This window comes from Lissotriton vulgaris, chromosome 12 (assembly GCF_964263255.1).
Source record: "Lissotriton vulgaris chromosome 12, aLisVul1.2, whole genome shotgun sequence".
NCBI lineage: Eukaryota > Metazoa > Chordata > Amphibia > Caudata > Salamandridae > Lissotriton > Lissotriton vulgaris.
Window position 1 is genome coordinate 770,125,316 of NC_141700.1, and position 22,627 is coordinate 770,147,942.

The 22,627-nt window shown below is 43.8% G+C and overlaps 1 protein-coding gene across 1 annotated transcript in view; it reads left to right on the forward strand.

Annotated features, from left to right (window-relative positions):
- DVL2 (dishevelled segment polarity protein 2) overlaps positions 1-22,627 on the forward strand; it is a 203,316-nt gene that overhangs the window by 85,106 nt on the left and 95,583 nt on the right. Inside the window, exon 2 of the mRNA XM_086946102.1 lies at positions 12,724-12,793. Within this exon, the coding sequence (XP_086802228.1) occupies positions 12,724-12,793 (70 nt within the window). The remainder of the gene's footprint in view (positions 1-12,723; positions 12,794-22,627) is intronic.

Below are 22,627 nucleotides of genomic sequence, written 5' to 3' on the forward strand. Positions count from 1 at the left end.
CTGTTACTCAAGTAGTACTCTATTTCTCTAGCTTGGAAGGATGACCCGGGAACACATATTTCTCACATCCTCATAATAAGTATGTTAGAATTGACTACATATTTTTAACAAGGGACTTATCTAACCAAGCAAAAGTTCTTAAATGTCCAAAAATAATTTCTGACCACAATGCCTTAATTCTCACAATTGATCTAGCTAATTTTACCAGACAACGATCGAATTCGACATTCGATAGGAAACTCTTGGTTAATGGAGGTTATATAAAATACATAACTATCTGGGCTCAAGGATATTTTGGCACAAATCGATTCACTGCCCCTAGGAGGGTGGTATGAGACTGTTTTAAAGCTGCCCTTAGGGGGAGACAATTAGCTATTTAGCCAGAACAAAAAGGCAGCACGACAGCAAGAACCACCTACGGATGCTAGAACTAGCCAGAGCCGAAGAAGAACATATCGCATTAATAGCTCGAGGGGAGGACGGGAAACACAGAATGCGCCAAATGTTACTATTAAAAAATGAATTAAGCAGCGGGCTGACCCAGAAAGCTGCAGAAACCTATAGAGTACACCAAAGGAATGTTTATGAGAATGGGGAGAGGGTTGGGAAACAACTTGCCCTGCGTACTTGACAGAAAATCTCCTACAATGTGATCACATCTATCAAGTCAGGTAGCCACGTACATACAAAAACAGAGGATATAGTTGAAGTGTTTCAACAATATTATCAAAAGCTCTATCAAAAGGATAGCCTAGCTGATGTGGATGAAATTAAACATTTTCTAAGGGAATTTACAACTGATACAGGACTGAGCAGGGCCATAGACGGTATAACTAGAGAAGACCTAGAGAAAGAAATTACTATTACAGAACTACAAATTGCTCTATCTGGTCTAGCCTCGGGTAAAGCAGCAGGCCCCGATAAAATTCCTCTAGAGTTATATAACATTTTGGGGGAATCTATACTACCTCTCCTTTTGGATTTATTTCTTGGGATACAATGGAGCGGCATTTCGCCTGAATCGTGGAAATAAACTAATATAAATATCTTTCCTAAAAAGGGCAAGCCCACTGACCTTCCATTGTCATACCGCCCAATCTCATTGATTAACTCTGACTCAAAGCTATATGCTAAAATCCTGGCTAATTGGCTTGCGATGGTCGTCGAACATCTGGTCCCCCCCTGGCAGCATGGCTTTATCCCCGGCAAGGGTACTACGGACCACACTTGTAGAGTTATTTCACTATTTGACATCATGTCCGGAACGGGGGGCCAGATGTCGGTGATCCTCTTAGACGCCGAGAAGGCCTTCGACCTTGTGTTGTGGGAGTTCTTGTGGGCCATGTTGGAGTGTAACAACCTTGGGCCTAACTTTGTCAGGTCGATAAGAGCAATGTACCAAGAACCGACAGCTAAGCTCCAAGTAATGGGTATCGAATCCGGCGCAATTCAAATTTCAAGAGGAACAAGGCAAGGCTGCCCCTGCTCCCCGATTCTGCTCGCTTTATATATTAACCACCTGATTCTGAAACTTTTAGAAAGCCAAGCAATTAAACCTGTTGTTGGTATATAGGAAACAAAAATATTAGTGTACACTGACGTGGCAGTATTAACACCAAACCCGGCCGAAGCAATTACAGAAATAGAGGCTATTACACAGACATATATATGGTCACTACTCCGGATACTCCCTCAATAAGGATAAAACGATCATACTATGTACTGATAACACTGAGTTTATCGACTCTAGAAAAGCAGGAACAGCTGTGTATCTAGGTGTATGTATAAGTCCAGGTGTCCAAAGCATTTGTAAACTTAATTACGAACCACTAATGAACACCATAAGGAAAGACCTAGCACGAGTCAATAGTTTACATTTGTCAATTATCGACAGGGGGAACTTCCTAAAAATGAACATACTTCCCAAGGTATTCTACTTATTTCACGTCGTCCCTTTATTTATTGAGGATAATATTTTCAAGTCTCTTGAATCTTAGATGTCTAATTTTGTTTGGCAATATGGAAAAGTGAGGAGATCCTTGAAATACCTGTCGCTGCCACAACATGGGGGCGGCCTAGCAATTCCCAACATGTTGCTCTATTTTTGGGCTGCCATTCTTCAACAAATGGCACCACTTTTTAACACCTTGGTCGCCACTGAGAATGCAGGGGGCATAGAAATACCCTCTATCTATGAACTATCAATCGGAAGGAAAGCCCATGGCCTCTTGCTGAGACAATTAGAGCCAAGCTATTTTAAGAGTAAAATTTAAAGTTATCTTTAGCGCATGGAAAGTTTGGTGAAAAATTTCTAAATACATGTTAATTCCTAAGTTTAATAGATATACTCCCTTGTGGTATTCCTCACTACTGCCTGTGCAGGCTAACGATGACATCGCTAAAAAATGGGAAGGCATGAGTATTATTACAACATGGGACTTTCTGGGAGATAATATGCAGGCCAGATTTTTTAATTTACAGAGAAATTCCAATGTTTCTAATGGTGATTATTTCAAATTCATTCAAGTTAATAACATTTTAAGTTTAAAAACACCAGTATTAAATTTGAAAGGATTCCATTCTTTGAGATTATAAGTAAAAGTACTATCAGAATTGGTATAATATATGGGCTGCTTTTGGAAAAATTTCAAGATGACCTGGAGCACACTGAAGTATGGTGGGCTGGTAAGCTGGATTATCCAAATGTCGATATTGACATAAGAGCAGGCGCGATGTTAATAATGAACTCATCGTCTAGCCTTAAATCCCAGTTGTATAAAACTATTTATAATCTATACTACACCCTTGCTAAGCTGCATGCATGGGGTAAAAGGATAAATGATGAATGTCCTAGATGTAGTATAGGCCCAGCTACCCTAATACACATGTTTTATGAATGTAATAAACTAACACTATTTGGGACGAGGTGTTTGGGCATAAAGTGGCGGAGTCCCCCACCCTTTATATGCTAGGTTATGACAGTTCTCTGAAATTAAGCTTGGAAGAGGAATCGTGTCTTTTTGTTGGTACAGCAGTGTATAGAATAATACTGGCAGCACGCTGGAAAGACTTAGATCCACCTAGTTTTCAAATGTGGCTAACTCACTTCTTGGGGGTGTATAATCAGGAAAAAGCTATATATGCTACAAGGGGAAGACACTCTAGAACACGGGGCAGTAAGATCTGGTCCCCTATAACAGCCTGGAGCACGGCTTTAAGAACTATAGAAGACCCCTCTATAATATAATATTACTATGTATTTTACTCTGCATTACTCTCTTGCTTTAATATTTTATATCTAAATGAAATGTAGAACATATCCTAGCTATTTTGTATAAATCATGAAACTTTTCTTATCTTCTATATATCTGATATTGATGTGTATATATATCCTTATTCTCTTGTTTCTTTTCTTATCTATTTTGTATTCATTGGAGTTGTTTAACCCCTTCTGTGCTGATGACGAGCCTAGGCTCGTCATGCAGCACGGTGCTCGTGTGCTGGTGACGAGCCTAGGCTCGTCATGAGCCGTGGAACGCTCACACGCGGGGCTAATTTCCCCGCTGTGCTGAGCGTTCCATTGCGCGGGCGTGGTCATGACGAGCCCAGGCTCGTCACCAGCACACGAGCACCGTGCTGCATGACGAGCCTGGGCTCGTCATGAGCACAGCGGCGCCGTGCGCGGCCCCCCTCCCCCCCGCGCTGTGGGGAAATTAGCCCCGCAGCGAAGGGGTTAATTTTTTTTTAAAAGGATGGATGAAATACTAATTAGTCCTGGTAAAATTTCCCTTATGACCATCATCAGTCATCTTTGACTGTCCTCTCTCACGTTCTCTGCCGGACCCCAATCCTCCACCCCCAGACTACCCTTTTGGATATTGTTCTCCAGTTTTGATAGGCATTTAACCTTTGAGACCATGTATTCTGGACAGTAACGTGTCAAGACCTAGACAGAAAACATAGACCTTTAAAAGCATCTGCTGTTAAAATCTCTTGTGTGTATGCATGCACACTATTTCTATAGAGCAAACCAGCAGTGGAGCAACATATAGTGTCAATCACTAGCATAAAGTAAACAAGTGATAGAAGTAACTGGTTTGCAAATTAATGCACCATGGTGTAGTGCTCTTTAAAGAGGTGAGCTTTCAACTCTTTCCAAAATTTAAGAAGCGCTGCAGTGGGCCTGATGGGTAAAAGGAGGATGATCCAGTCAGATCAGGGCTTTAAGTGGGATGAAAAAACTGGAGGGGGTCTCTCAAAAGGGCGTGGCCAGTGTAATTGGGGCCTGGCTTTAACAAACTTATGCTAAAAGTCTTTGTTTAGTATAGTGTGCCACCCGACTTGTATTTTGTTGTTTCTGTCATTGCATCCAGATATGTGAGACAACAAGTAACATCATACCTGCAACAAGTCTGGACTATTGGCCTTGTCAATGGTTATTAGTTGCCTGAGATAAATCAGCTGCAACTATGGCTGGTTACATATAATATTGAAAACGCTTCCATTTAAAGCCCTGCTGACCCTACCACAATGTTGCTGCTTTTGCGTTTCAAAAAGAGAAGGGAAATCCAGAAAGAAAATGACTCTTTAAAGGATTTCCCTTCCCCCCCACAACGCTCACCTGGCATTACGTCATGCAGTAACTTCTCCACTAGTGAGAAGTGAGCAGTGTGGACAGCGCACATCGATGTGCTGCTGGCTAGAAACCCGTCATTCCGGGCTGTTTTGCACCGTGGCACTTTTTTCCGGACTGCAGTGACGTCACTGCCGTCCAAAAAAAGAAACGGACCGCCTGAGCCAGGGCTCAAAACAGAGCCCGATAGAGACCCGTTTCGAGGCCCTGTTTCAAAAACTGCCGGTGCTCAGACCCCTTGAGACCCGGCCCACTTAAAGCCCTGAGTCAGACCCTCCAGGATTTCGCGATTTCGCGGTTTGCTGCGAAATCGGCACTTTTGTAAAAATGGCGTGATTTTTACAAAAGTGTCTACAAAATCGGAAGGTGATTGGGCACTCAGGACGCTGCCTTGCTCCAGGTTATACCTAGGAGGTTCTGTGTCTTGTCTCCCAAGCAAAGAATGTAAAACTGTTACATGGCTTGTGGAACCCGCAGTCAAGAAGAAAAGCCACTGCGGGGCTGCACAGAGGGGAGTGATACACGAGAGGGGGTTGTTTCACTTGTACAAGCCAGCACTAATTTCTACAGGGATTGTCTTTCAGCTCCAACACCTTTCTAAGAAAATCGGGGTGAAAAATATAAAAAAGTGATGGCTGGAATGCTTGAAATAAATGTGAACGAGTGACTCTCCACTCGATATCTGGTTGCACAGCACACATTTAACTCCGCACGTTATCAAAGTCATGCATAGAAATCAACAATGCATCACAACATTTATACTATTGTAAATTACTCATTGTTTTATGTCCTGAGACATTAATTTAACCAATCCTAATTGAAATTAAACAGTCTTAGACTATTTTTCAATCTTTTACAAAAATATATGCAATGTAAACAGAACACCATTCTTGTTACAAAATTATTTGACAACCAAAAATCAATATCACATGTGTGCACCCTTGGTCTCTTCAGTGATGTGGTCACACTGCCGTCTTCTAGCCTTGCAACAAGATGTTTTGCTTGGTGAAAGCAAGCACAGGCTGCATCCTCTTCTGTAGTATTTGCACAGTAGTAGTATTAGATGTGGCTTTACCTCGTATACAAGATGATAGTTCATCATGTTAGCTCAGTAGGTGCCCACAATTTAGCACTTGTCCCTCAAATCTGAAGCTGGTTTTACCATCTGCAAATGTTCTGCAAATCGGGTAGGATCCCATTGGGAAGTGGTGGCGAATGTACTACCGGCTGTTTATAGAAAGTACCACCAGTAGTGTGGGATGTCACAAGGCCAGCAATTGACTTAAGTACCATCAGCCTCAGTTATAGAACTGTAGTGTCCATATTTGTGACGCTAAATTAGCTAATCCATGCCGCTATATCCTGGGGGGTCTGGACAGTTTCTGCATTGTTTTATAGATAGAGCGAGACAGATTACCTTCTGGCGTTTTTGCTGATAACTTTGGCGCTGTTTGAGTCTTTACGAATTTTCCAAAACTAGTTTGCCACTCTCTTCAGCTGCTTCCTGGAAAGTTTTGGTGTGATGTGTCAAGCGGGTGCCAAGGAAAAGAGGGAGGGGTGGAGGTTCCCAAAGTTTTCCCCCTGCAATTTCCCATAGGGATTTTATTCACGACTACAGCCCAAACCGCTGAAAGGGATTACACCTAATTTGACAGTAAGCTAGATTTTAGTCCAGAAAGAGCCCTGTTTGTAACTTGGTGTAAATCTGTTAAGTAGTTTTGGTATAAATCTGTTCAGTCGTTTTGGTATTGCTAAAGAAAAAAAGATTTATGTATATCTAGGGACGTGAATCCTCAGTGATCCGACAGATCTCAAAATGAAATCTGGTTGGCTGCCAGCACTTCAACCAGGAAGTGTTGGCAGCAACCTTGGGACTCGGACTCGGCTGAGTCTCAAGAAAAACACATTTAAAAAGATACCCTGACCCCCTTGGCCTGTTGGTGGGGTTCCACAGAGAACCCGAAGTGGGCCAGAAATGCCCCCCCACCCCAGCCCCCATGTGAAAGCACAGTGGATCTGTGGGAAATATTTTGAAAAAAGCAAGTGCTTGCTTTTTTTGTCCCCTTTTGTTGGCCAGGTGGAATTTATCATCATGGGGCAGGGGGTACATGTGCGCCACCCCCCTTTCCAGGCCAATTACAGCCCTGAGGACCCCATCCCCTGGGACCCCGACCATACTTAAATAATAAAAAGTGGAGAACAGCCACACAGACACCCTCCCGGAGCCCCAGGGCCAGCTCCAGCTATGTAGCAGGGTACCCACTACCGGTACATAGCCATTTCCCTGTCTACACAGGTGCATGCAGGGAAATTTACGTTTGCACTTGCTTGGCAGGAGCAATTTCGAAGTCACGCAAAGCAAGAGCAAACGCTCCCTTCGGATGGAAGCATGAAAAATGCTCCTACCCACTGGGAACAGATAAAAAAACTTGTTCCTGCCTGCCTGGAGCTGCATTTTTAGCTGCTCCCTGCAAGTGGGAGCAGTACTCGTTCCCGCTGAGGCGGGAAGCCGGGTGTGGCCAGATCTGTGACTGGGGGTGAGTGTCTGAAAAGTTTCTGTGCTCCGTCCATCTCCTTGTGTTGGCTGGGGAATTGGGGCTCGCCACACGTCCCCTAACAGAGATACAGTGAGTGCCTTTGTGGGGGCTCCAGGCCACCCAACCTTTATTGGGTGGGTCCTGGGGAATGTGGTGCCGGGGGCCAATTTTGGCCCCTAGAAGGGGGCCTGTGTGCCCCTCCCCCTTTATAATATGGCTAGACCCTGGGAGATGGTGCCGCTGGTGCCAGAAATCTGCCCGGGGAGGGAGGGCTGGGTGCCCTCTTCATCCCCGGGGCCCACTACCTAATTTATGGAGAGAGTCCCTGTGGCTAAATAAGAACCTCGGACGTAATGGTTGGGTTCAGATTTTACACACCCAAAACCATAGAAATTCAGCAGTTAAAAATAACTTATCTCAAGAAACTATAATGCGTCCCCTAAGGCAACTATAACTCACACCCTCACCATGCACTGTTAATTACCCTACATGTTACATCAGTGATTACATCTTCTAACATCATTGATAATCGCTGCAATAAAATTATTGATGAGAACCATGCATGGTGAGGTGCGCGAGTTATAGTTACCTTAGTGCACAAGTTATAGTTTCTTGAGGTAAGTAAAATTGTAACTGCCTAATTACTATGGTTGTGTGTAAAATCTGAACCGAACTATAACGTCCCTATAGCCTTTGTTTTTTTTGTATGAAAAAAAATATATATATATTCCTACTCCTAGGACACTCAGTTGGTGGGGTTCCACAGAGAACCCGAAGTGGGCCAGAAATGCCCCCCCACCCCAGCCCCCATGTGAAAGCACAGTGGATCTGTGGGAAATATTTTGAAAAAAGCAAGTGCTTGCTTTTTTTGTCCCCTTTTGTTGGCCAGGTGGAATTTATCATCATGGGGCAGGGGGTACATGTGCGCCACCCCCCTTTCCAGGCCAATTACAGCCCTGAGGACCCCATCCCCTGGGACCCCGACCATACTTAAATAATAAAAAGTGGAGAACAGCCACACAGACACCCTCCCGGAGCCCCAGGGCCAGCTCCAGCTATGTAGCAGGGTACCCACTACCGGTACATAGCCATTTCCCTGTCTACACAGGTGCATGCAGGGAAATTTACGTTTGCACTTGCTTGGCAGGAGCAATTTCGAAGTCACGCAAAGCAAGAGCAAACGCTCCCTTCGGATGGAAGCATGAAAAATGCTCCTACCCACTGGGAACAGATAAAAAAACTTGTTCCTGCCTGCCTGGAGCTGCATTTTTAGCTGCTCCCTGCAAGTGGGAGCAGTACTCGTTCCCGCTGAGGCGGGAAGCCGGGTGTGGCCAGATCTGTGACTGGGGGTGAGTGTCTGAAAAGTTTCTGTGCTCCGTCCATCTCCTTGTGTTGGCTGGGGAATTGGGGCTCGCCACACGTCCCCTAACAGAGATACAGTGAGTGCCTTTGTGGGGGCTCCAGGGCACCCAACCTTTATTGGGTGGGTCCTGGGGAATGTGGTGCCGGGGGCCAATTTTGGCCCCTAGAAGGGGGCCTGTGTGCCCCTCCCCCTTTATAATATGGCTAGACCCTGGGAGATGGTGCCGCTGGTGCCAGAAATCTGCCCGGGGAGGGAGGGCTGGGTGCCCTCTTCATCCCCGGGGCCCACTACCTAATTTATGGAGAGAGTCCCTGTGGCTAAATAAGAACCTCGGACGTAATGGTTGGGTTCAGATTTTACACACCCAAAACCATAGAAATTCAGCAGTTAAAAATAACTTATCTCAAGAAACTATAATGCGTCCCCTAAGGCAACTATAACTCACACCCTCACCATGCACTGTTAATTACCCTACATGTTACATCAGTGATTACATCTTCTAACATCATTGATAATCGCTGCAATAAAATTATTGATGAGAACCATGCATGGTGAGGTGCGCGAGTTATAGTTACCTTAGTGCACAAGTTATAGTTTCTTGAGGTAAGTAAAATTGTAACTGCCTAATTACTATGGTTGTGTGTAAAATCTGAACCGAACTATAACGTCCCTATAGCCTTTGTTTTTTTTGTATGAAAAAAAATATATATATATTCCTACTCCTAGGACACTCAGATTGCAGACTATCTGATGGTGGGGCGAGAACTATCAGAAGCTGTGAGCTTGTCTGCATGATAAATGGGGGGTGCTGCTAGTGATGACTTTGTAAATTATGCTGCTTGGTTTGAAGGTGGTGTGGTCGGATAATGGAGCCAATTGAGTTCCATCCAGAAGGAGGTGATATCATATTTTCTCACGTCAAGTGTGGGATGTGCTGCATTGTGTAGGATGCGCAAATAAGTGCCATGGTGGAGTCTAAAAAGGCCATGTCTGGGAATTACCACCAACCATCGGTGAGTGTGAGGGCTTGAACAGCTGTTCTGAAGACGCTATCTAGAAAGAACTATTTCACTTTCGAGAGAAGTGAGCTGATACATGGCCATCTGTTTTTTGGCCATGTGTTCCTTGAGATTGAGGTTGGGGTCCAGGGAGAATCCAAGTGACTTGGCTTTTAGTGACAATTGAGGAGTGAAGCTGTCAAGGTATGTCATTGAGCCTGCTCTGTAAAGTTTTGGTTGTTCTTGGCAAATTACAGGAATTTTGTCTTGGCTGGGTTGAGTGTCAGGAAGGTGCTGGGTATCAAAAGTGCGAATAATGTGCAGGCAGTGTTAGTCATTGGAAGTCTGAAGTAGAGGATACTTTTGAGTAGCATCAGCCGATCAAATATACTGAGCAGAGAAATTTCTCAACAATGATTCTATCAGTCCTAATAAATGTCATGTATGCTAATGTGAAGATGGTTCTCATTGTTCCTGAAAGTCCGAGACAGTGGTGGATTCTTTAATACCACAAAAGAGATGGTCATGAAACCGAATTTGCTGAATGGGATGCAAGGTCAATTACTCAGTTCCAATGTGGAGTCCTTGAATTTGGCAGTATGCCTCTTGGAAACCTGCAGTATGGGCACCTAAACATACCTCAAAGCATGTTTGATCATCCTGAAAGGGGTGAAGAGACAATCAAGAAGTCCTCCTTACATCTGTAATTAAAAAACTTTCCATCTTTGGTGTGAAATTCCTAACTAGGATCCGGTGCCCTGCCAAGACTAAGTGTTCTTTCCAAATCAAATTTAATGGCTCCTTTTATTGATTTTACACCTAAGGCGTTATTACAGCATCTCACCGGAGAGATGTTTTGCTAGTGTTGATTACATTGGTGCACAGGGAGAGCAATCTTCAGGCTCTATCTGTGGTTGACCCTTTCACTGTGTTTCTTAGAAACCGCGTATTTATGAGAACGTATGTTCCTCTTTCTTACCAAAAGTAGTTTCCGACTTCTACATTAATCAAACAAGATATGTGCCAGTTTTTTTCTGTCCCACAGAAAGACCCAATTAATCTTTAGGTGTGAGGAGAGTCCAGATTTTATGTAGATGGAACAAAAGATGTATATGGTATACAAAAGATATGTACAAAGATATAAGGACATCTAACAATCTCTTTGTAACTTTAGTTCACTAAGAACTTTTACTTCATCCATTGAGTCTCTTTTACAGCTTGATAGTCTCTTGTATATTCTTGTGCTATAAACTAGCCAACACGCCTCTTCCTGGGAAAACTTAAAGCTAATTCCACATGCTGCTGCTTGGATATGAAATGTCTCCGTTTTAGTTATTTGTAGAGCAGCTACATGGAAATCTGTTCGTACTTCCACCAAGCATATTGTGTAGATGCGTACTCTCAAGGGCAGAAACTCAAGTTGGTCAAACTGCTTCAACCAAACCCTTTGGATGAGGTTCTGTTTCTCTCTTGGTTTTTCTTGGCTATTCTGTTCTAGATTGGGGACCACATATTTTTGGTATGGGGTTCCTTTTCTGTTTTAAGTTTGACTCAGTGAAGATGCAAAAGGAAGTGTTGCGTGTAATCCTAGTTCTACATTGTAGGAATGTTCACTTGAGTCAACGTCCCTCCCAAGTCTCAGTATTCAATCCTTCCAATTTTGAGCAACAATTACAGTTCAACATGTTTTCCTCAAGAAGAACTGACCCTGGGAGCTTACTTTAAAGCTCCTTAAAGGAACAATGTGTATTTTCAATTCCCAGTACATTCAGCCTATGAGGCTGTTATCTTTATTTGCTTTCCTTCACCTGAGTTTAGGTTTCCTTTTGGTAACATGTTGAAGTATTATGCTGAAATGTTACTTGCGTATAATTAAAATTTTAAAAATCTTGGAAAATTGTAGCCTGCTGTGGAGATGTGGCCTGCATTTGGTACATGAGTTACTCGCCTCCTATGAATACATAATTTAAGTTTTAAAACCGTGTTACTTGGACCTCCCACACAGGGAGGAATTTATCTACATTTATCACTTCAATGAAGATTACTTTGATGCAGAACTAGGATTGCAACAACCATTTCCATTTGTTGTGTATGTGATGTGGCTACTAAGGGAAGGGAACGTGTCTGTAATTAATTCACGCCACCCCTGCTTAAAGTCTCCTAGGCCACTAGTTTTCAAATATATGTGGTATTAGGTTTTTCCCTATACACCATGCAGGCTAGGTTTATTTAAAAATCAAGCTTCCAAAATATACTTGACATGCCCCTAGTTTTTGCCCACTCCTCACATCCATATTTGTAGTGTGCTCTTTACACTGGAAGAAGAGCGCAAAGGCGCAGTGTATCAAGTAAGCCGTTACCATGCCAGCCATTTCTATCATTTGTGAGACATGTACTGCTCTTGACAGTATAATTCTGTCACTTACCCTTTCTATAGATTAAAAAATTAAAGTTACTCACACTGTGTAGACATCCATGTGCTAGCCTGAAGTGGTCCAGAAGGACGGACGGACCCCTTGTTACATTGATAGTTCACATATCCAAATGTGCCTTGCCTGATGAGGCTTACTTTTTTTGAGTAAGAAAAGGTCAAAAGGGCCTTGCATAGGAGTCAACCTAAATGTGTAATGTCTAAACTGAGGGGGTTTATTACAGGTTCTTCACGTCCGTAGATAGTTTAAATGCATTGTAATTTGTGACTGGGAAAGTCAGATAATCTGATTCTATAATGGAAATGATGCAACTTGCTAAATGGTGAGGGACACCTCAGTGGTTCTTCTTTAATTCACATGGCCTAATAAACTGGAGACTCTTCAAGCAAGTGATACAGCTATGCCAAAGATTGAGATGAGAGCATGCTATTCACTAGCCTGCTGTAGCCGTGAGGCATGTTTTGTTGCCATACTTTTGTGAACGGATTGTGACGTAACCTCCGTTTTAGGTTAACGTTCTGTGGAAAGGAGAAGTCTGAGGGCATTTGTGGATGGGCAAGCATTCCACGAACCTCACTGTAGAGGTTACTTGGCTTGAGAATTTGTTGAATGAAGCAAGGACTCTACAAACCTTGCATAAGATGTAACTTGAGGCAAGGCTGTATCTGATTGAACTGTAGCTATAACTTGAGGAACTGACAGAGGTAATCTACCATTCATGCTGCAAAGAATGACAATCCCTTTTGGTTATTTCCCTTAGGGTGGTGAAGGAGGAGATTTCAGATGACAATGCCAAACTTCCCTGTTTTAATGGAAGAGTCGTCTCCTGGGTAAGAATGCTGCAATTGTACGAAGTCTGAAAATGGCTTGCTTGTAACTGGTGGGCCGATCAGGGGTGGGTTGTTCCTGGCCTCCATCAGGCAATTAAAAGAGAAACCATTCAGTGAAGTCTGCAGCAATGGTGACAAAACACCCTTTCAGCTTTGGACTTTTGGAGGCAATAGTGCTGGAAATAGCTGCATTTTTGACTCCTTGGATACTGGGCAAGTGGTTGTTACTGGGCAGGATCACGTTTGGCTGCTGTTCCAGGTCCACCAATACTATTGCTCACCTACTGGATTACATGTATACTCTGTTAGCTCTTAGCTGAAGTGGTAGAGGAATTGAGCATTCAAGGCTCCCTCCCGGAGTGTATGGGGGAGGTTAGAATGCAGTATAAGCACTAGGTGGCAGTTCACAAACTGAGTTCCCAGCCAGTTCTGTATCTTTTAAAGAAGATTATTACTTGTAAGTTAGTAATAAGAAATTAAAATATGGAACGCAGTGCTCCTTCTTGTGATGAGTTACCACATCAACTGTGATCATTACATGCTTAACCCTGGTTTTTCTGTGCCTTTGGCTCGATTCTCCTGGTTATCTCGGGAGGCTGTATTTCGGACAACTATGGGGGAGGAACTCTTAAGGATTTCATTTATTTTTTACTAATGGTAAAGGTTGCCAGGCAAAAAGATTACAAGATGGAGCCTAGCTAGAGTTGGCATTCTAATTCAGGGTATCTGTCTCTGGATCCAGCACTGGCCATCAGTGGGCTGAGCTGCTGTTCCAGAGTACTATAAAGTCCTTGCTCCCAATTGTCTTGGAGTCTGGGTCCGTGTTTCTTGCAAGTCCAGTCTCGTACATTAAGACAGCACACATCGTATTTTTCAGAGACCCGATAAGGTTATAACTAGGGCTGGCTAGTTGTAGGGCATCAAATGTCTAATCCTGGTCAAAATTGTCTGGTGGCGGGGCACACACTATACTGGGGCATACTGGCTGAAATCAGTACTTCTTATCCTTGGGCTGGTATATCCTGCACCTTAAAGTATTCCAGGGTCTTGGGATAGATGTTTGACCTTAAGACACCATGATGACCTGTAGGCGGGAACCTGGCTACTTTGTAATCTAGTTTTCATGACTGGCAAGTGCAATCTCTGCAGTGTAGGGTGAGGTACCACTAGCTTAGAGTCCCGCATTATGTAACAAGAGATTTAAATCTGTATTTTCTGCCACCAGAAAGCACTGAAAGTGGTCGAGTAGAGTTGATGACTGGGACCAGTTGGACGTTCCAGCTGCCATAAAAATCATGTTCTTCATAGCCTAAACCATTCTCTTCACTGTGGGTGGGGGGATGAGAAATCCTGCCAGGTATTTGTTAGGTGTCTTAATCCTTCGTATGTATCTGCTTCTTTGTAGGATTTCTGTTGGGTGACTGTCTTTTGCATGGTTGAAAACTTGTTCCAGAGATGCTCTGTCACTCATGAAGAAACAAACAATAGTACTTTCCTGGTTTTACTTGATATAGGCTTAAATACAGAACCAAAAAAGACAACTCAGTTCGAAAGTCGAATGTTTTAGGACCTGTTTTGTTGTTCAATCTTTCATCATAATCCCATTCCTTCAATTGATACCGATATTTCTTAAGGTTTACACATTACAACATAAGGCACATGTTTTTCTTTTCACTTGGTGTAGGATGCGGGCTCAGTATTTACTAAACCAAAGTACGGTATAGTGTGCACAGTCCAGTGGATCCCTAAAGGTATAACAGAGGCCAAAGTAGATCACACCTTACTCTTTTGTGTTAGTGTGGTTAAGCAGTTTGGCTTATCAGTGGGTAGTGTTAAGCATTTGTTGTACACACTCGGGCAAGACTGAATCCAGACCAATTGTTTGTCTAAAATGTTATTTTGTTGTTTTATTTCTGAAACAAAGATTTACTAAGTAGCAGGTAAGTTGAACCTTTCATACAATGTTACTTTTTAGAAATACAGTGAACTCTGGATTTGTAGGCACATTCAGATTACTTTTGTTGTTGAGAAAACGATTTGTAAACTGTTCAAAAACACTTGAAATTACTTTGTGATTACTTTCCGAGTTTAGCATGAAGCACACTCCTAACACAGTTTAAGCAACACAGGACATTGATAAACAGGTAAGATCCCAAGTTACCTTGTGTTGCAGTACAAGACAGTTAAACACGAATTTCCAGAGAAAACCCACCATTCATTCCTATGGAGAAAAAAAATAAGTGTTCAGTTTACAGGTAAGTAAATGGTTCCAGGATTTGATTTTTTGGGGGTAGAACCAAGGTTCAGTTGGCACTGATGGGCGCCACCAGCGGCACTAGGGCGGCCGGGTACCAATGTTAGCCAATGGGGCTAGGGCACCTCGTTGGGGGCTGCTCATGGGCAGGCCATTCGGCCTTGGGAGCCAAGCTCTTAGGGTTAAGGTCAGTGCAAAGGGGGTCCCAGGTTGGCACCAAGTCCAAACCACCAGCGGCGCGGGGGGGGGGGGGCGGGTGCAGGGTGCTCAGGAAGTGTCAGGAGCACCGTGCTTTTCTATGGAGGATGTCATTCGCGGAAAACAACTTGAAAGCTGGACCCAGAAACTGGATGAAGGTAACCAACGACTGGAGGATGAAAAGTTTTAGGACACGGGACCGCATTGGTTGGACATCAACTCCGGAGCTGCGGGTGCAGAAATGTCCTTCCGTGTCATGTTCTTCACACTGGTTCCGGTCGTGGGGACCATTCAGGAAGAGTCTGCAGGCATCGAGGAGAAGGTAGGTGGAGGTCTTCCAATGCTGGAACACAGGTCAGGATCGCCGGGGGGACCTCGCTGGGGTGTTGGGCCACTCGGGCCATGGTCGTTGGGTGCAAAGTGGTGAGGACTTGCGGATCCGTCTGAATCTGGAGTCATGGCTTGGGTTGGTGTTGGACAAATCTCTTGTCCACAGGAGATCGGAGTTCTTTAGGAAGGCAGGGCAGGTCCCCGGGGCTCTTAGATGCGGCTGGCTGCAGGACACGCCGGGTTCAGCTTGCAGGGGTTTCAGAGCAGGAGATGGCCTTAATGGCTGGGGCCATAGCAGTTGTCGTCGTCTTCCTCCTCCTCTTCTGCAGCACAGCTCTTCGGTTCTTCTTCTTGACGCGTCTAGTCTGAAGAGGCAAGGTTCAGGGGTGCCCCAAACCCCAGAGTTAGGTGTGTTACAATGGGTCCCTTCACTGGGTTGTCTACACCCCTAGTATGCCACCCTCCTGTGGGGAGGAGGCGTAGGCCTCTTACTGATTGGAGGGGACTCCTGTTCTCCAAGATGGCGGGGACTGAGAGGTGACATTTACTTCGCCTCCCCCTCCTGATAGGTGGGGTGACCAAAGGGGGGGGGGGGGGCACACCTCCCTTCCTGGCTAGGTTTTCCCCGACGGTTATCCTGCCCAAACTGGGGGCCAGTTGCTGGTAGCAGCAAAAGGCTGGGGGCAGCTAACTATGGCAGCAGGCTTTTGAAGCTCTCCTTTTGTTTAAAAAAAAATTACAAATATTGAATTTTTACCCCATTTTATGCAAGGAAAGCAGATCGAAAACGTAGCATATTACATGAATCAAACTGAACTGCAAAGAAAAACAGATACAGAAAAACAACACTTTCCCTTATATCCAGTTCGTTATTGGAGCCCAGATCTTAACACCAATGGACCTCTTTTTTTCTACCCTTGGTCCTATATATAGCTAATTCCAAGTTGTACTTTGCTAACAATCGAGCACGCCATGTGAAAAAAGAAGGGGGAACAGGGCTGATCGAGTCATTCGAAGGGGGAACAGGGCTGATTGAGTCATTCGTGATACATGCGCGAACTAGCGCCATACAAATAAATACAAAACATTTCCTAAACTCAGAAAATGAATTAAAACGTGTGTCTGAAATGACACCTATCAAAATCAATTCCCCGTTATAGTTAATGTTACATCCATTAATAATCCAAAAAATTGTTCAATAGACAGAAATAATTTGGCTAATTTCGAACAAGAAAAAAACATATGTGCAGCGTCAGCAGCAACTTGACCACATCTACTTAAAGTATTCCCAGCAGTAGTTCCCCATTTAACTATCTTTCCGGGCGTATAATACAAATCATATAAGGCCATGTAATGCTGAGTGCGCATCCTTCCTGTCATCAGAACCCGATTTGCTAAGCTTAATGATTCCTCAACATTGACTGCATTAATACCCAACTTCTTTGCCCATTTATTTTGACAGTGCTCACGGTCGTCAGGAAGTGATAAAAAAAGATGAGAATAAAATTGACCTATCAGTGTTTTTCTAGACATTCTCTATATAAGGGGGAATTTCCTCAGTTGGAATTCCACCTGAGGACCTAGAGTGTTAAGATAGATACGAATTTGTAAAAACTTTAAAAAATCATGTTTTGGCAAACAAAATGTATTTTGCAGCTCAGTAAAAGAAGCTAAGTGTCCATCTTGCAGTAAGTCTCCAAGGCACTGATTTCCGTTGGAGCACCACCTATTGGCAATTTGATAACGAAAAATTAAGGGCAAAATATCTGGTGCTGCAAAGGGAGTATAAGCATTGATCTTTAAAAGGCCGAGCTGGTGCTTACAAGTCTTCATAGAAAATATGCTGACTTCAAAATCTTAATTTTTTTTTTTTTTTTTTAAGTAGCTGGGTTCTATTATTTTAACCAGACAGCCTCTACACACCTCCCAAATTCATAAATTGAAGGAGAATGGCACGGCAAGATTCGGGCCCTATCGCCTATTACAAGTGGATTAATAAATTGCAAAACAGACGCCAAATAATAAAACATAAAATGCGGTATACCCCAACCACCCCGATCTTTCGGCAGAATCATCTTTTTATATGCCCGTTTTTGTCGCTTGTAGTCCCACAAAAAACTTGAAGAGATCCTTTTTAGCGGCTTAAAACAACTGACAGGAAACTCAAGCGGAATAGTTCGAAACATATATAGAAATTTGGGTAATACCGTCATTTTTAAAACATTTGCTCTCCCATCGAGAGACAAATGAAGATGGTCTATTCTCTAAAGCATTGAATTGACTTTATTTAAAACCGCATTTATATTTAGATCCGGGATGTTAGAAAGTGGAAGTGAGAATTTGATTCCTAAATAGGTAACCTCTGAAACAGTTCTGATATTCAATGGGGGGTCCCCACCAACATAAAAAATGTGAGTGTTAGAGATTTTCAGCTTGTACCCCGAAAAAGATCCGGACTGGGCTGCTAAATCCTCTATCGCTGGTACAGCCCTGCTGGTGTCCGTAGTAACTACTACGATATCATCCGCGTAAACAAAAGCTCTGTAATCCATATGACAGACTTGAACAGGTTTAATATTCTCTGCCTGATTTAGCTTATTCAAAAACAAATCTATATATAAAGCAAATAAAAGCGGGGAACATTGACAACCTTGCCCCACGATAAATAGAAAAAGAAGCAGATTCCTGGCCCTCTAACCAAATAGAGGCTGTTGGAGAAAGATAAAGAACCTTCAGTGCAGAAAGCGTCTTTGGGCCAAAACCCTTCTGCCATAGAAGATCCCACAAATATGGCCAGGCGACCCTGTTGAATGCCTTTTCGGCATCCAACAGGGTAACCCCCATTGTAGACGTGGTTGCCTGTGCCCAATCCACAAGTCCAATTAGACGGCGGGGATGGTCAGTGGTATCGCGGTTCGGGATAAATCTGTGCTGAAAGTTGGAAACAATAGATGAGATTATACCATATAACCGTGAGGCTAACATTTTTTAATACATTTTGCTATCAGTATTAATTAAGGATATGGGCTGATGTGAGGAAGCATCAGGGGTGGTTTCTCTTTTAAAAAAAAAAAAAGCTATAATCGTAGAATTCCTCCAAGATGCCGGAGCATTCCCCTTCTGTGCTTCCAAAAAAGCTAACATCAGATCTTCCTTCACAAGATGCCGAAACATCCTGAAAAACTCTAGAGGAATGCCACCCGGATCTACCGCCTTACCTAGCGTGAGTGAGAGAATAGCTGCCTCAGCTTCTTCCCATGTTATTTCTTTATCTAATTCTACAAGCTGATCTGATGTTAATGTGGTCGTTCCAATACTAGCACTGAAATCCAGAAAGGATTCTGGATATAGGATGTTATCTCGTCCTTATATAATTTGCTGTAGAATTGACGAAAAACTTCTAAGACTTCTTCCGGTTTATCATGAATTTGCCCTGCCTCATCCTGAATGCTATCTATCCGATTAGCAACCACATTCTGTCGTATCTTTTTAGCCAATATACCTCCCGTGTTTTCTCCTACCTCATAGACTTATGAGCGATGGACTGCAATTTGTGCCGCTAGCTTCCTAGCCTCTACTTTTCTTGCAGTTTCTTAAACTCAGCTACCAGTACGTCACGCGCTTTCCGCTGGTTGTTAATCGAGTAGCTCAGCATCTTCCCCCCGTACCCCTGACTTAAAAGCATCCCAAACCACATGTGCGGAGGCGGATCCACGGTTAAAACCTAAACTCAGCAATCCATTTCCCCATATGTTCAATATAAAGTGGATCAGCTAGTAATTTCCGCTCAAATGTCCAAGCCCTGCCAGGAGAGCTAAAACGTATCTCTAATTCTAAAGTGATAGGGTTGTGGTCAGGGATGACTTTAGGAAGGATATCCAAGCTGGAATTCTTAACATATCCGGCGGTGATGAAAAAATAGTCTAAACGGACAAATTTCGGGTGAGGGGCAGAGTAGAAAGTACACCCAGGAGCACCCAGACCTTTAACGTACCCTACATCAACTCAACCAAAGTCCTCTAGTGGCATTAAAAACTTTTTTCTTTCCTAAGTAAATGAAGTCACTAGTTATATCAACCTGCCCATCCAAGTGGAGGTTAAAATCTCCACATAAGATTAGAGGGGAAGGCCACGCTGCGAGTTCAATGCTAAGGTGGTTCAGCATGTCTGGGTCATCTAGGTTAGGACCATAGATAGCACAAATGGTCCAGGAAAAACCTTCGAAACAGATCTCACAAATCACCCAGCGCCCATAAGAATCGACTTTTACCTGTTTGCAGGTCTCCCTACCCCATCTTTTCAAAATCGCAACGCCTCTTGTTGTTGTTCCTTGTCGCGTACATCCCACTACTTCCATGCCTAGATCTTTAAGCCATTGCCTATTATTCCAAGCTATGTGTCTCTTGTAGACACAGTAAATCCACCTTCATAGAATAAAGAATTTGGCCCGTTATCCCGCTTTTCTTTTTGTCGTTCAGCCCACAGATATTCCAGGAGCAAACCTTTAATTTACCCATTATCATCAATCACATAACTTCCAAAAGCTGATATATAATAAATGAAAACATCTCTTAGCACAATTATTAACACACCTATAGCGAAATATGCAATGAAAGAATATTTAACACATTTTGGCCTTTTTTTGCACTCGAAAAAAAACTACTCTGTTCTTCCTTGCCCCTACCCACCCACACCCCACCAACCCCCCACCTCACCCAGACACCCACCCAAATGAGGCAAAGGGACTGAATAGTCCCTTTTGGTGATGAAAAGAGAGGCGAGATGCGTCTCGCCGGTCACACCTGACCCTCTGACAGAAAAAGAAAAAAAAACAGAGTGAAAACGCACAAAACAGAAGAAAAAAAAGGAGCTCTATAGCTATATAGCTGTCTGTACTTATATCACTACTCTACATAGTCAGAAACTCCTTGGCACTAATCTCAGACATGAAAAAATGTGTTTTCTCTTTGTGTATAATTTTGAGTTTGGAGGGATTGAGTAGATATGCCTGTGCACCTTTGGCTTGGAACAATGGTATAAGTTAACAGAGTTGCCATCTCTGCTGTACTGTAGCCTGACAATAGTCAGGGCATACAAAGAATTTAACCCCCTTCCTCTTACGATCAGGCCTAGCTAGGTCATACAGAGCTTCACGTGACAGTTATTTAAGCAGATTAATATTGCTCTAGGCTTAACGACTGTGGTCCCTGTAACATTCTTCTGCCGAAAAGGGAATCGGTGGGCCCTCTGCAGTTCTACTTCCCTTTGCCATTGGGTCAGTTCGGGGAAAGCTTCTGAGAACAATCCGATGATGAATTGGCGAATATCGCTTCCTTCGCTCCCTTCCGGAATGCCCAAAACACGCAGGTTGTTTCTCCTGGATCTATTCACCAAGTCAATTAGCTTCCAGTTAATATCTTCTTTGAGAGATGTTAAGGAAGAAATATCAGTTTTATGCTGCAACATTTCATCTTCGATCAGGGAGATTCTTCCTAGAGGCCACTTCATTACAGGTCCTAACAACTCGGCCCACCGTATTTTGGAGCTTGCGAACCGTGGTTAGCGTAACTTCGGGCTTTGTAAGCCCTTCCGAAATATTCCTGGCCCTAGTAGATTCATCAGAGATTAAGAGTGGCCCAGTATAGGGGATCCATCATTCACAAGTCCATTTCTGAGAGGAGAGTTAGGCATATCTCTGGGATCAGTAATTTTACGTATGGTACTCCTTTCCTCCCCCCTTAACGAGCTAATCTCATCATCCTCTGGTGGTGCTGAACTCGTGAGGCTAGTCTTGCTTCTGACATCCGGCCAGTCCACCTCCAGGCTCTCGGTCTCCAAAGCATTGGAGAGATCAGACATGGAGTAAAAATTACAGGCTGAGTCGACGGAATCCACATCACCTGTTAATTCAACAATTTTGTTTATTCCTTCCTTGGTAGCTGCACTCGTAACCCCAGCACCTTGGGAACATTTATCTAATTTGACTGGTTTTGCAGATGGACCAGAAATTGCTTTTGAGCTAAAAGACTGATGGGCTGTGATCTCCCCCCGATAAAGTGCTTGCATTAATGACCTCAGCAGTGCGACTTATGTTCTTTAATGCCGGAGCCACAGGAATCTCTAATTCCTTTGCCAGGGCCATAGAAGAAGTCTCTGCTTCCTTTTTGAGGTCAAGGGAGCCAGAGGATTCAGCCCCTAACCGAGATTCTGCAATCAATAGATGTTTCAGTTTCCAGATCAACAGTGGCACTCACACTCTGCAAAATGTTTGTTTTAACCAAGGTCTGGTTCCTACCTTTAGGGTGAGTTCTTTTTTTTTTTTGAAAATCCCTGGAATTTTGACAGCACCCCCAGCCTCGTCCAATTTTCCTGTGGTAGGCAGGGGAATAGATGGTGACCCTTGCGAGTGAATTGTGGGATGTCGAGCGCTATCGCCAGCGCAGTCGCCAAGATCCCTTCAGTTCGAGCCAGGTACGCCTCCTGTGGCCGCAGGTCTTCGGGCCTTTTGCAGAACTATTGGTGTTCTTGGGCGCCATTGGAACAGGTCGTGTCCGGTCCCCGGGCCAGTATGGGTCTTTGGAGTAGCCCGTCGGCCGATCTGGAACCGCCGCCGTACCCCTGAGGCGAAAGCAGTCAGCGAGTGTCTGCAACCTGCAGCTGGAATACGCACTCGCACAAGGTAAGGGAGACGCCAGCCACAGCGATATGAACGGACCCAGTCAAACAACATAGCCAGGCATAACCTTAGTTGTAGAGGGATATTAGCTGTAATCCCTCCGTTCCAGAAACAAGCTATCAGATAAGGCAGGTGTGATTAGCAGCGAGAAGCATTCAATGCCTGCTCACTCGGACACCCAGCATACGCCATCTTGCCTCCAAATTGCTCTCCCTTTGAGGACCCTGCCAATCATGCGGGAGAAGGCGTGACCCCTCTGCCCAGGATGCACTTTGTTTCCAGACCTAGAGTGTGGAGGCTTTCTGCCCAGGGAGGCAGTCCGGAACCACACCAAGGCTGGGTTTTTTTTACAGGGGGCATCTCTAAGATGCCCTCT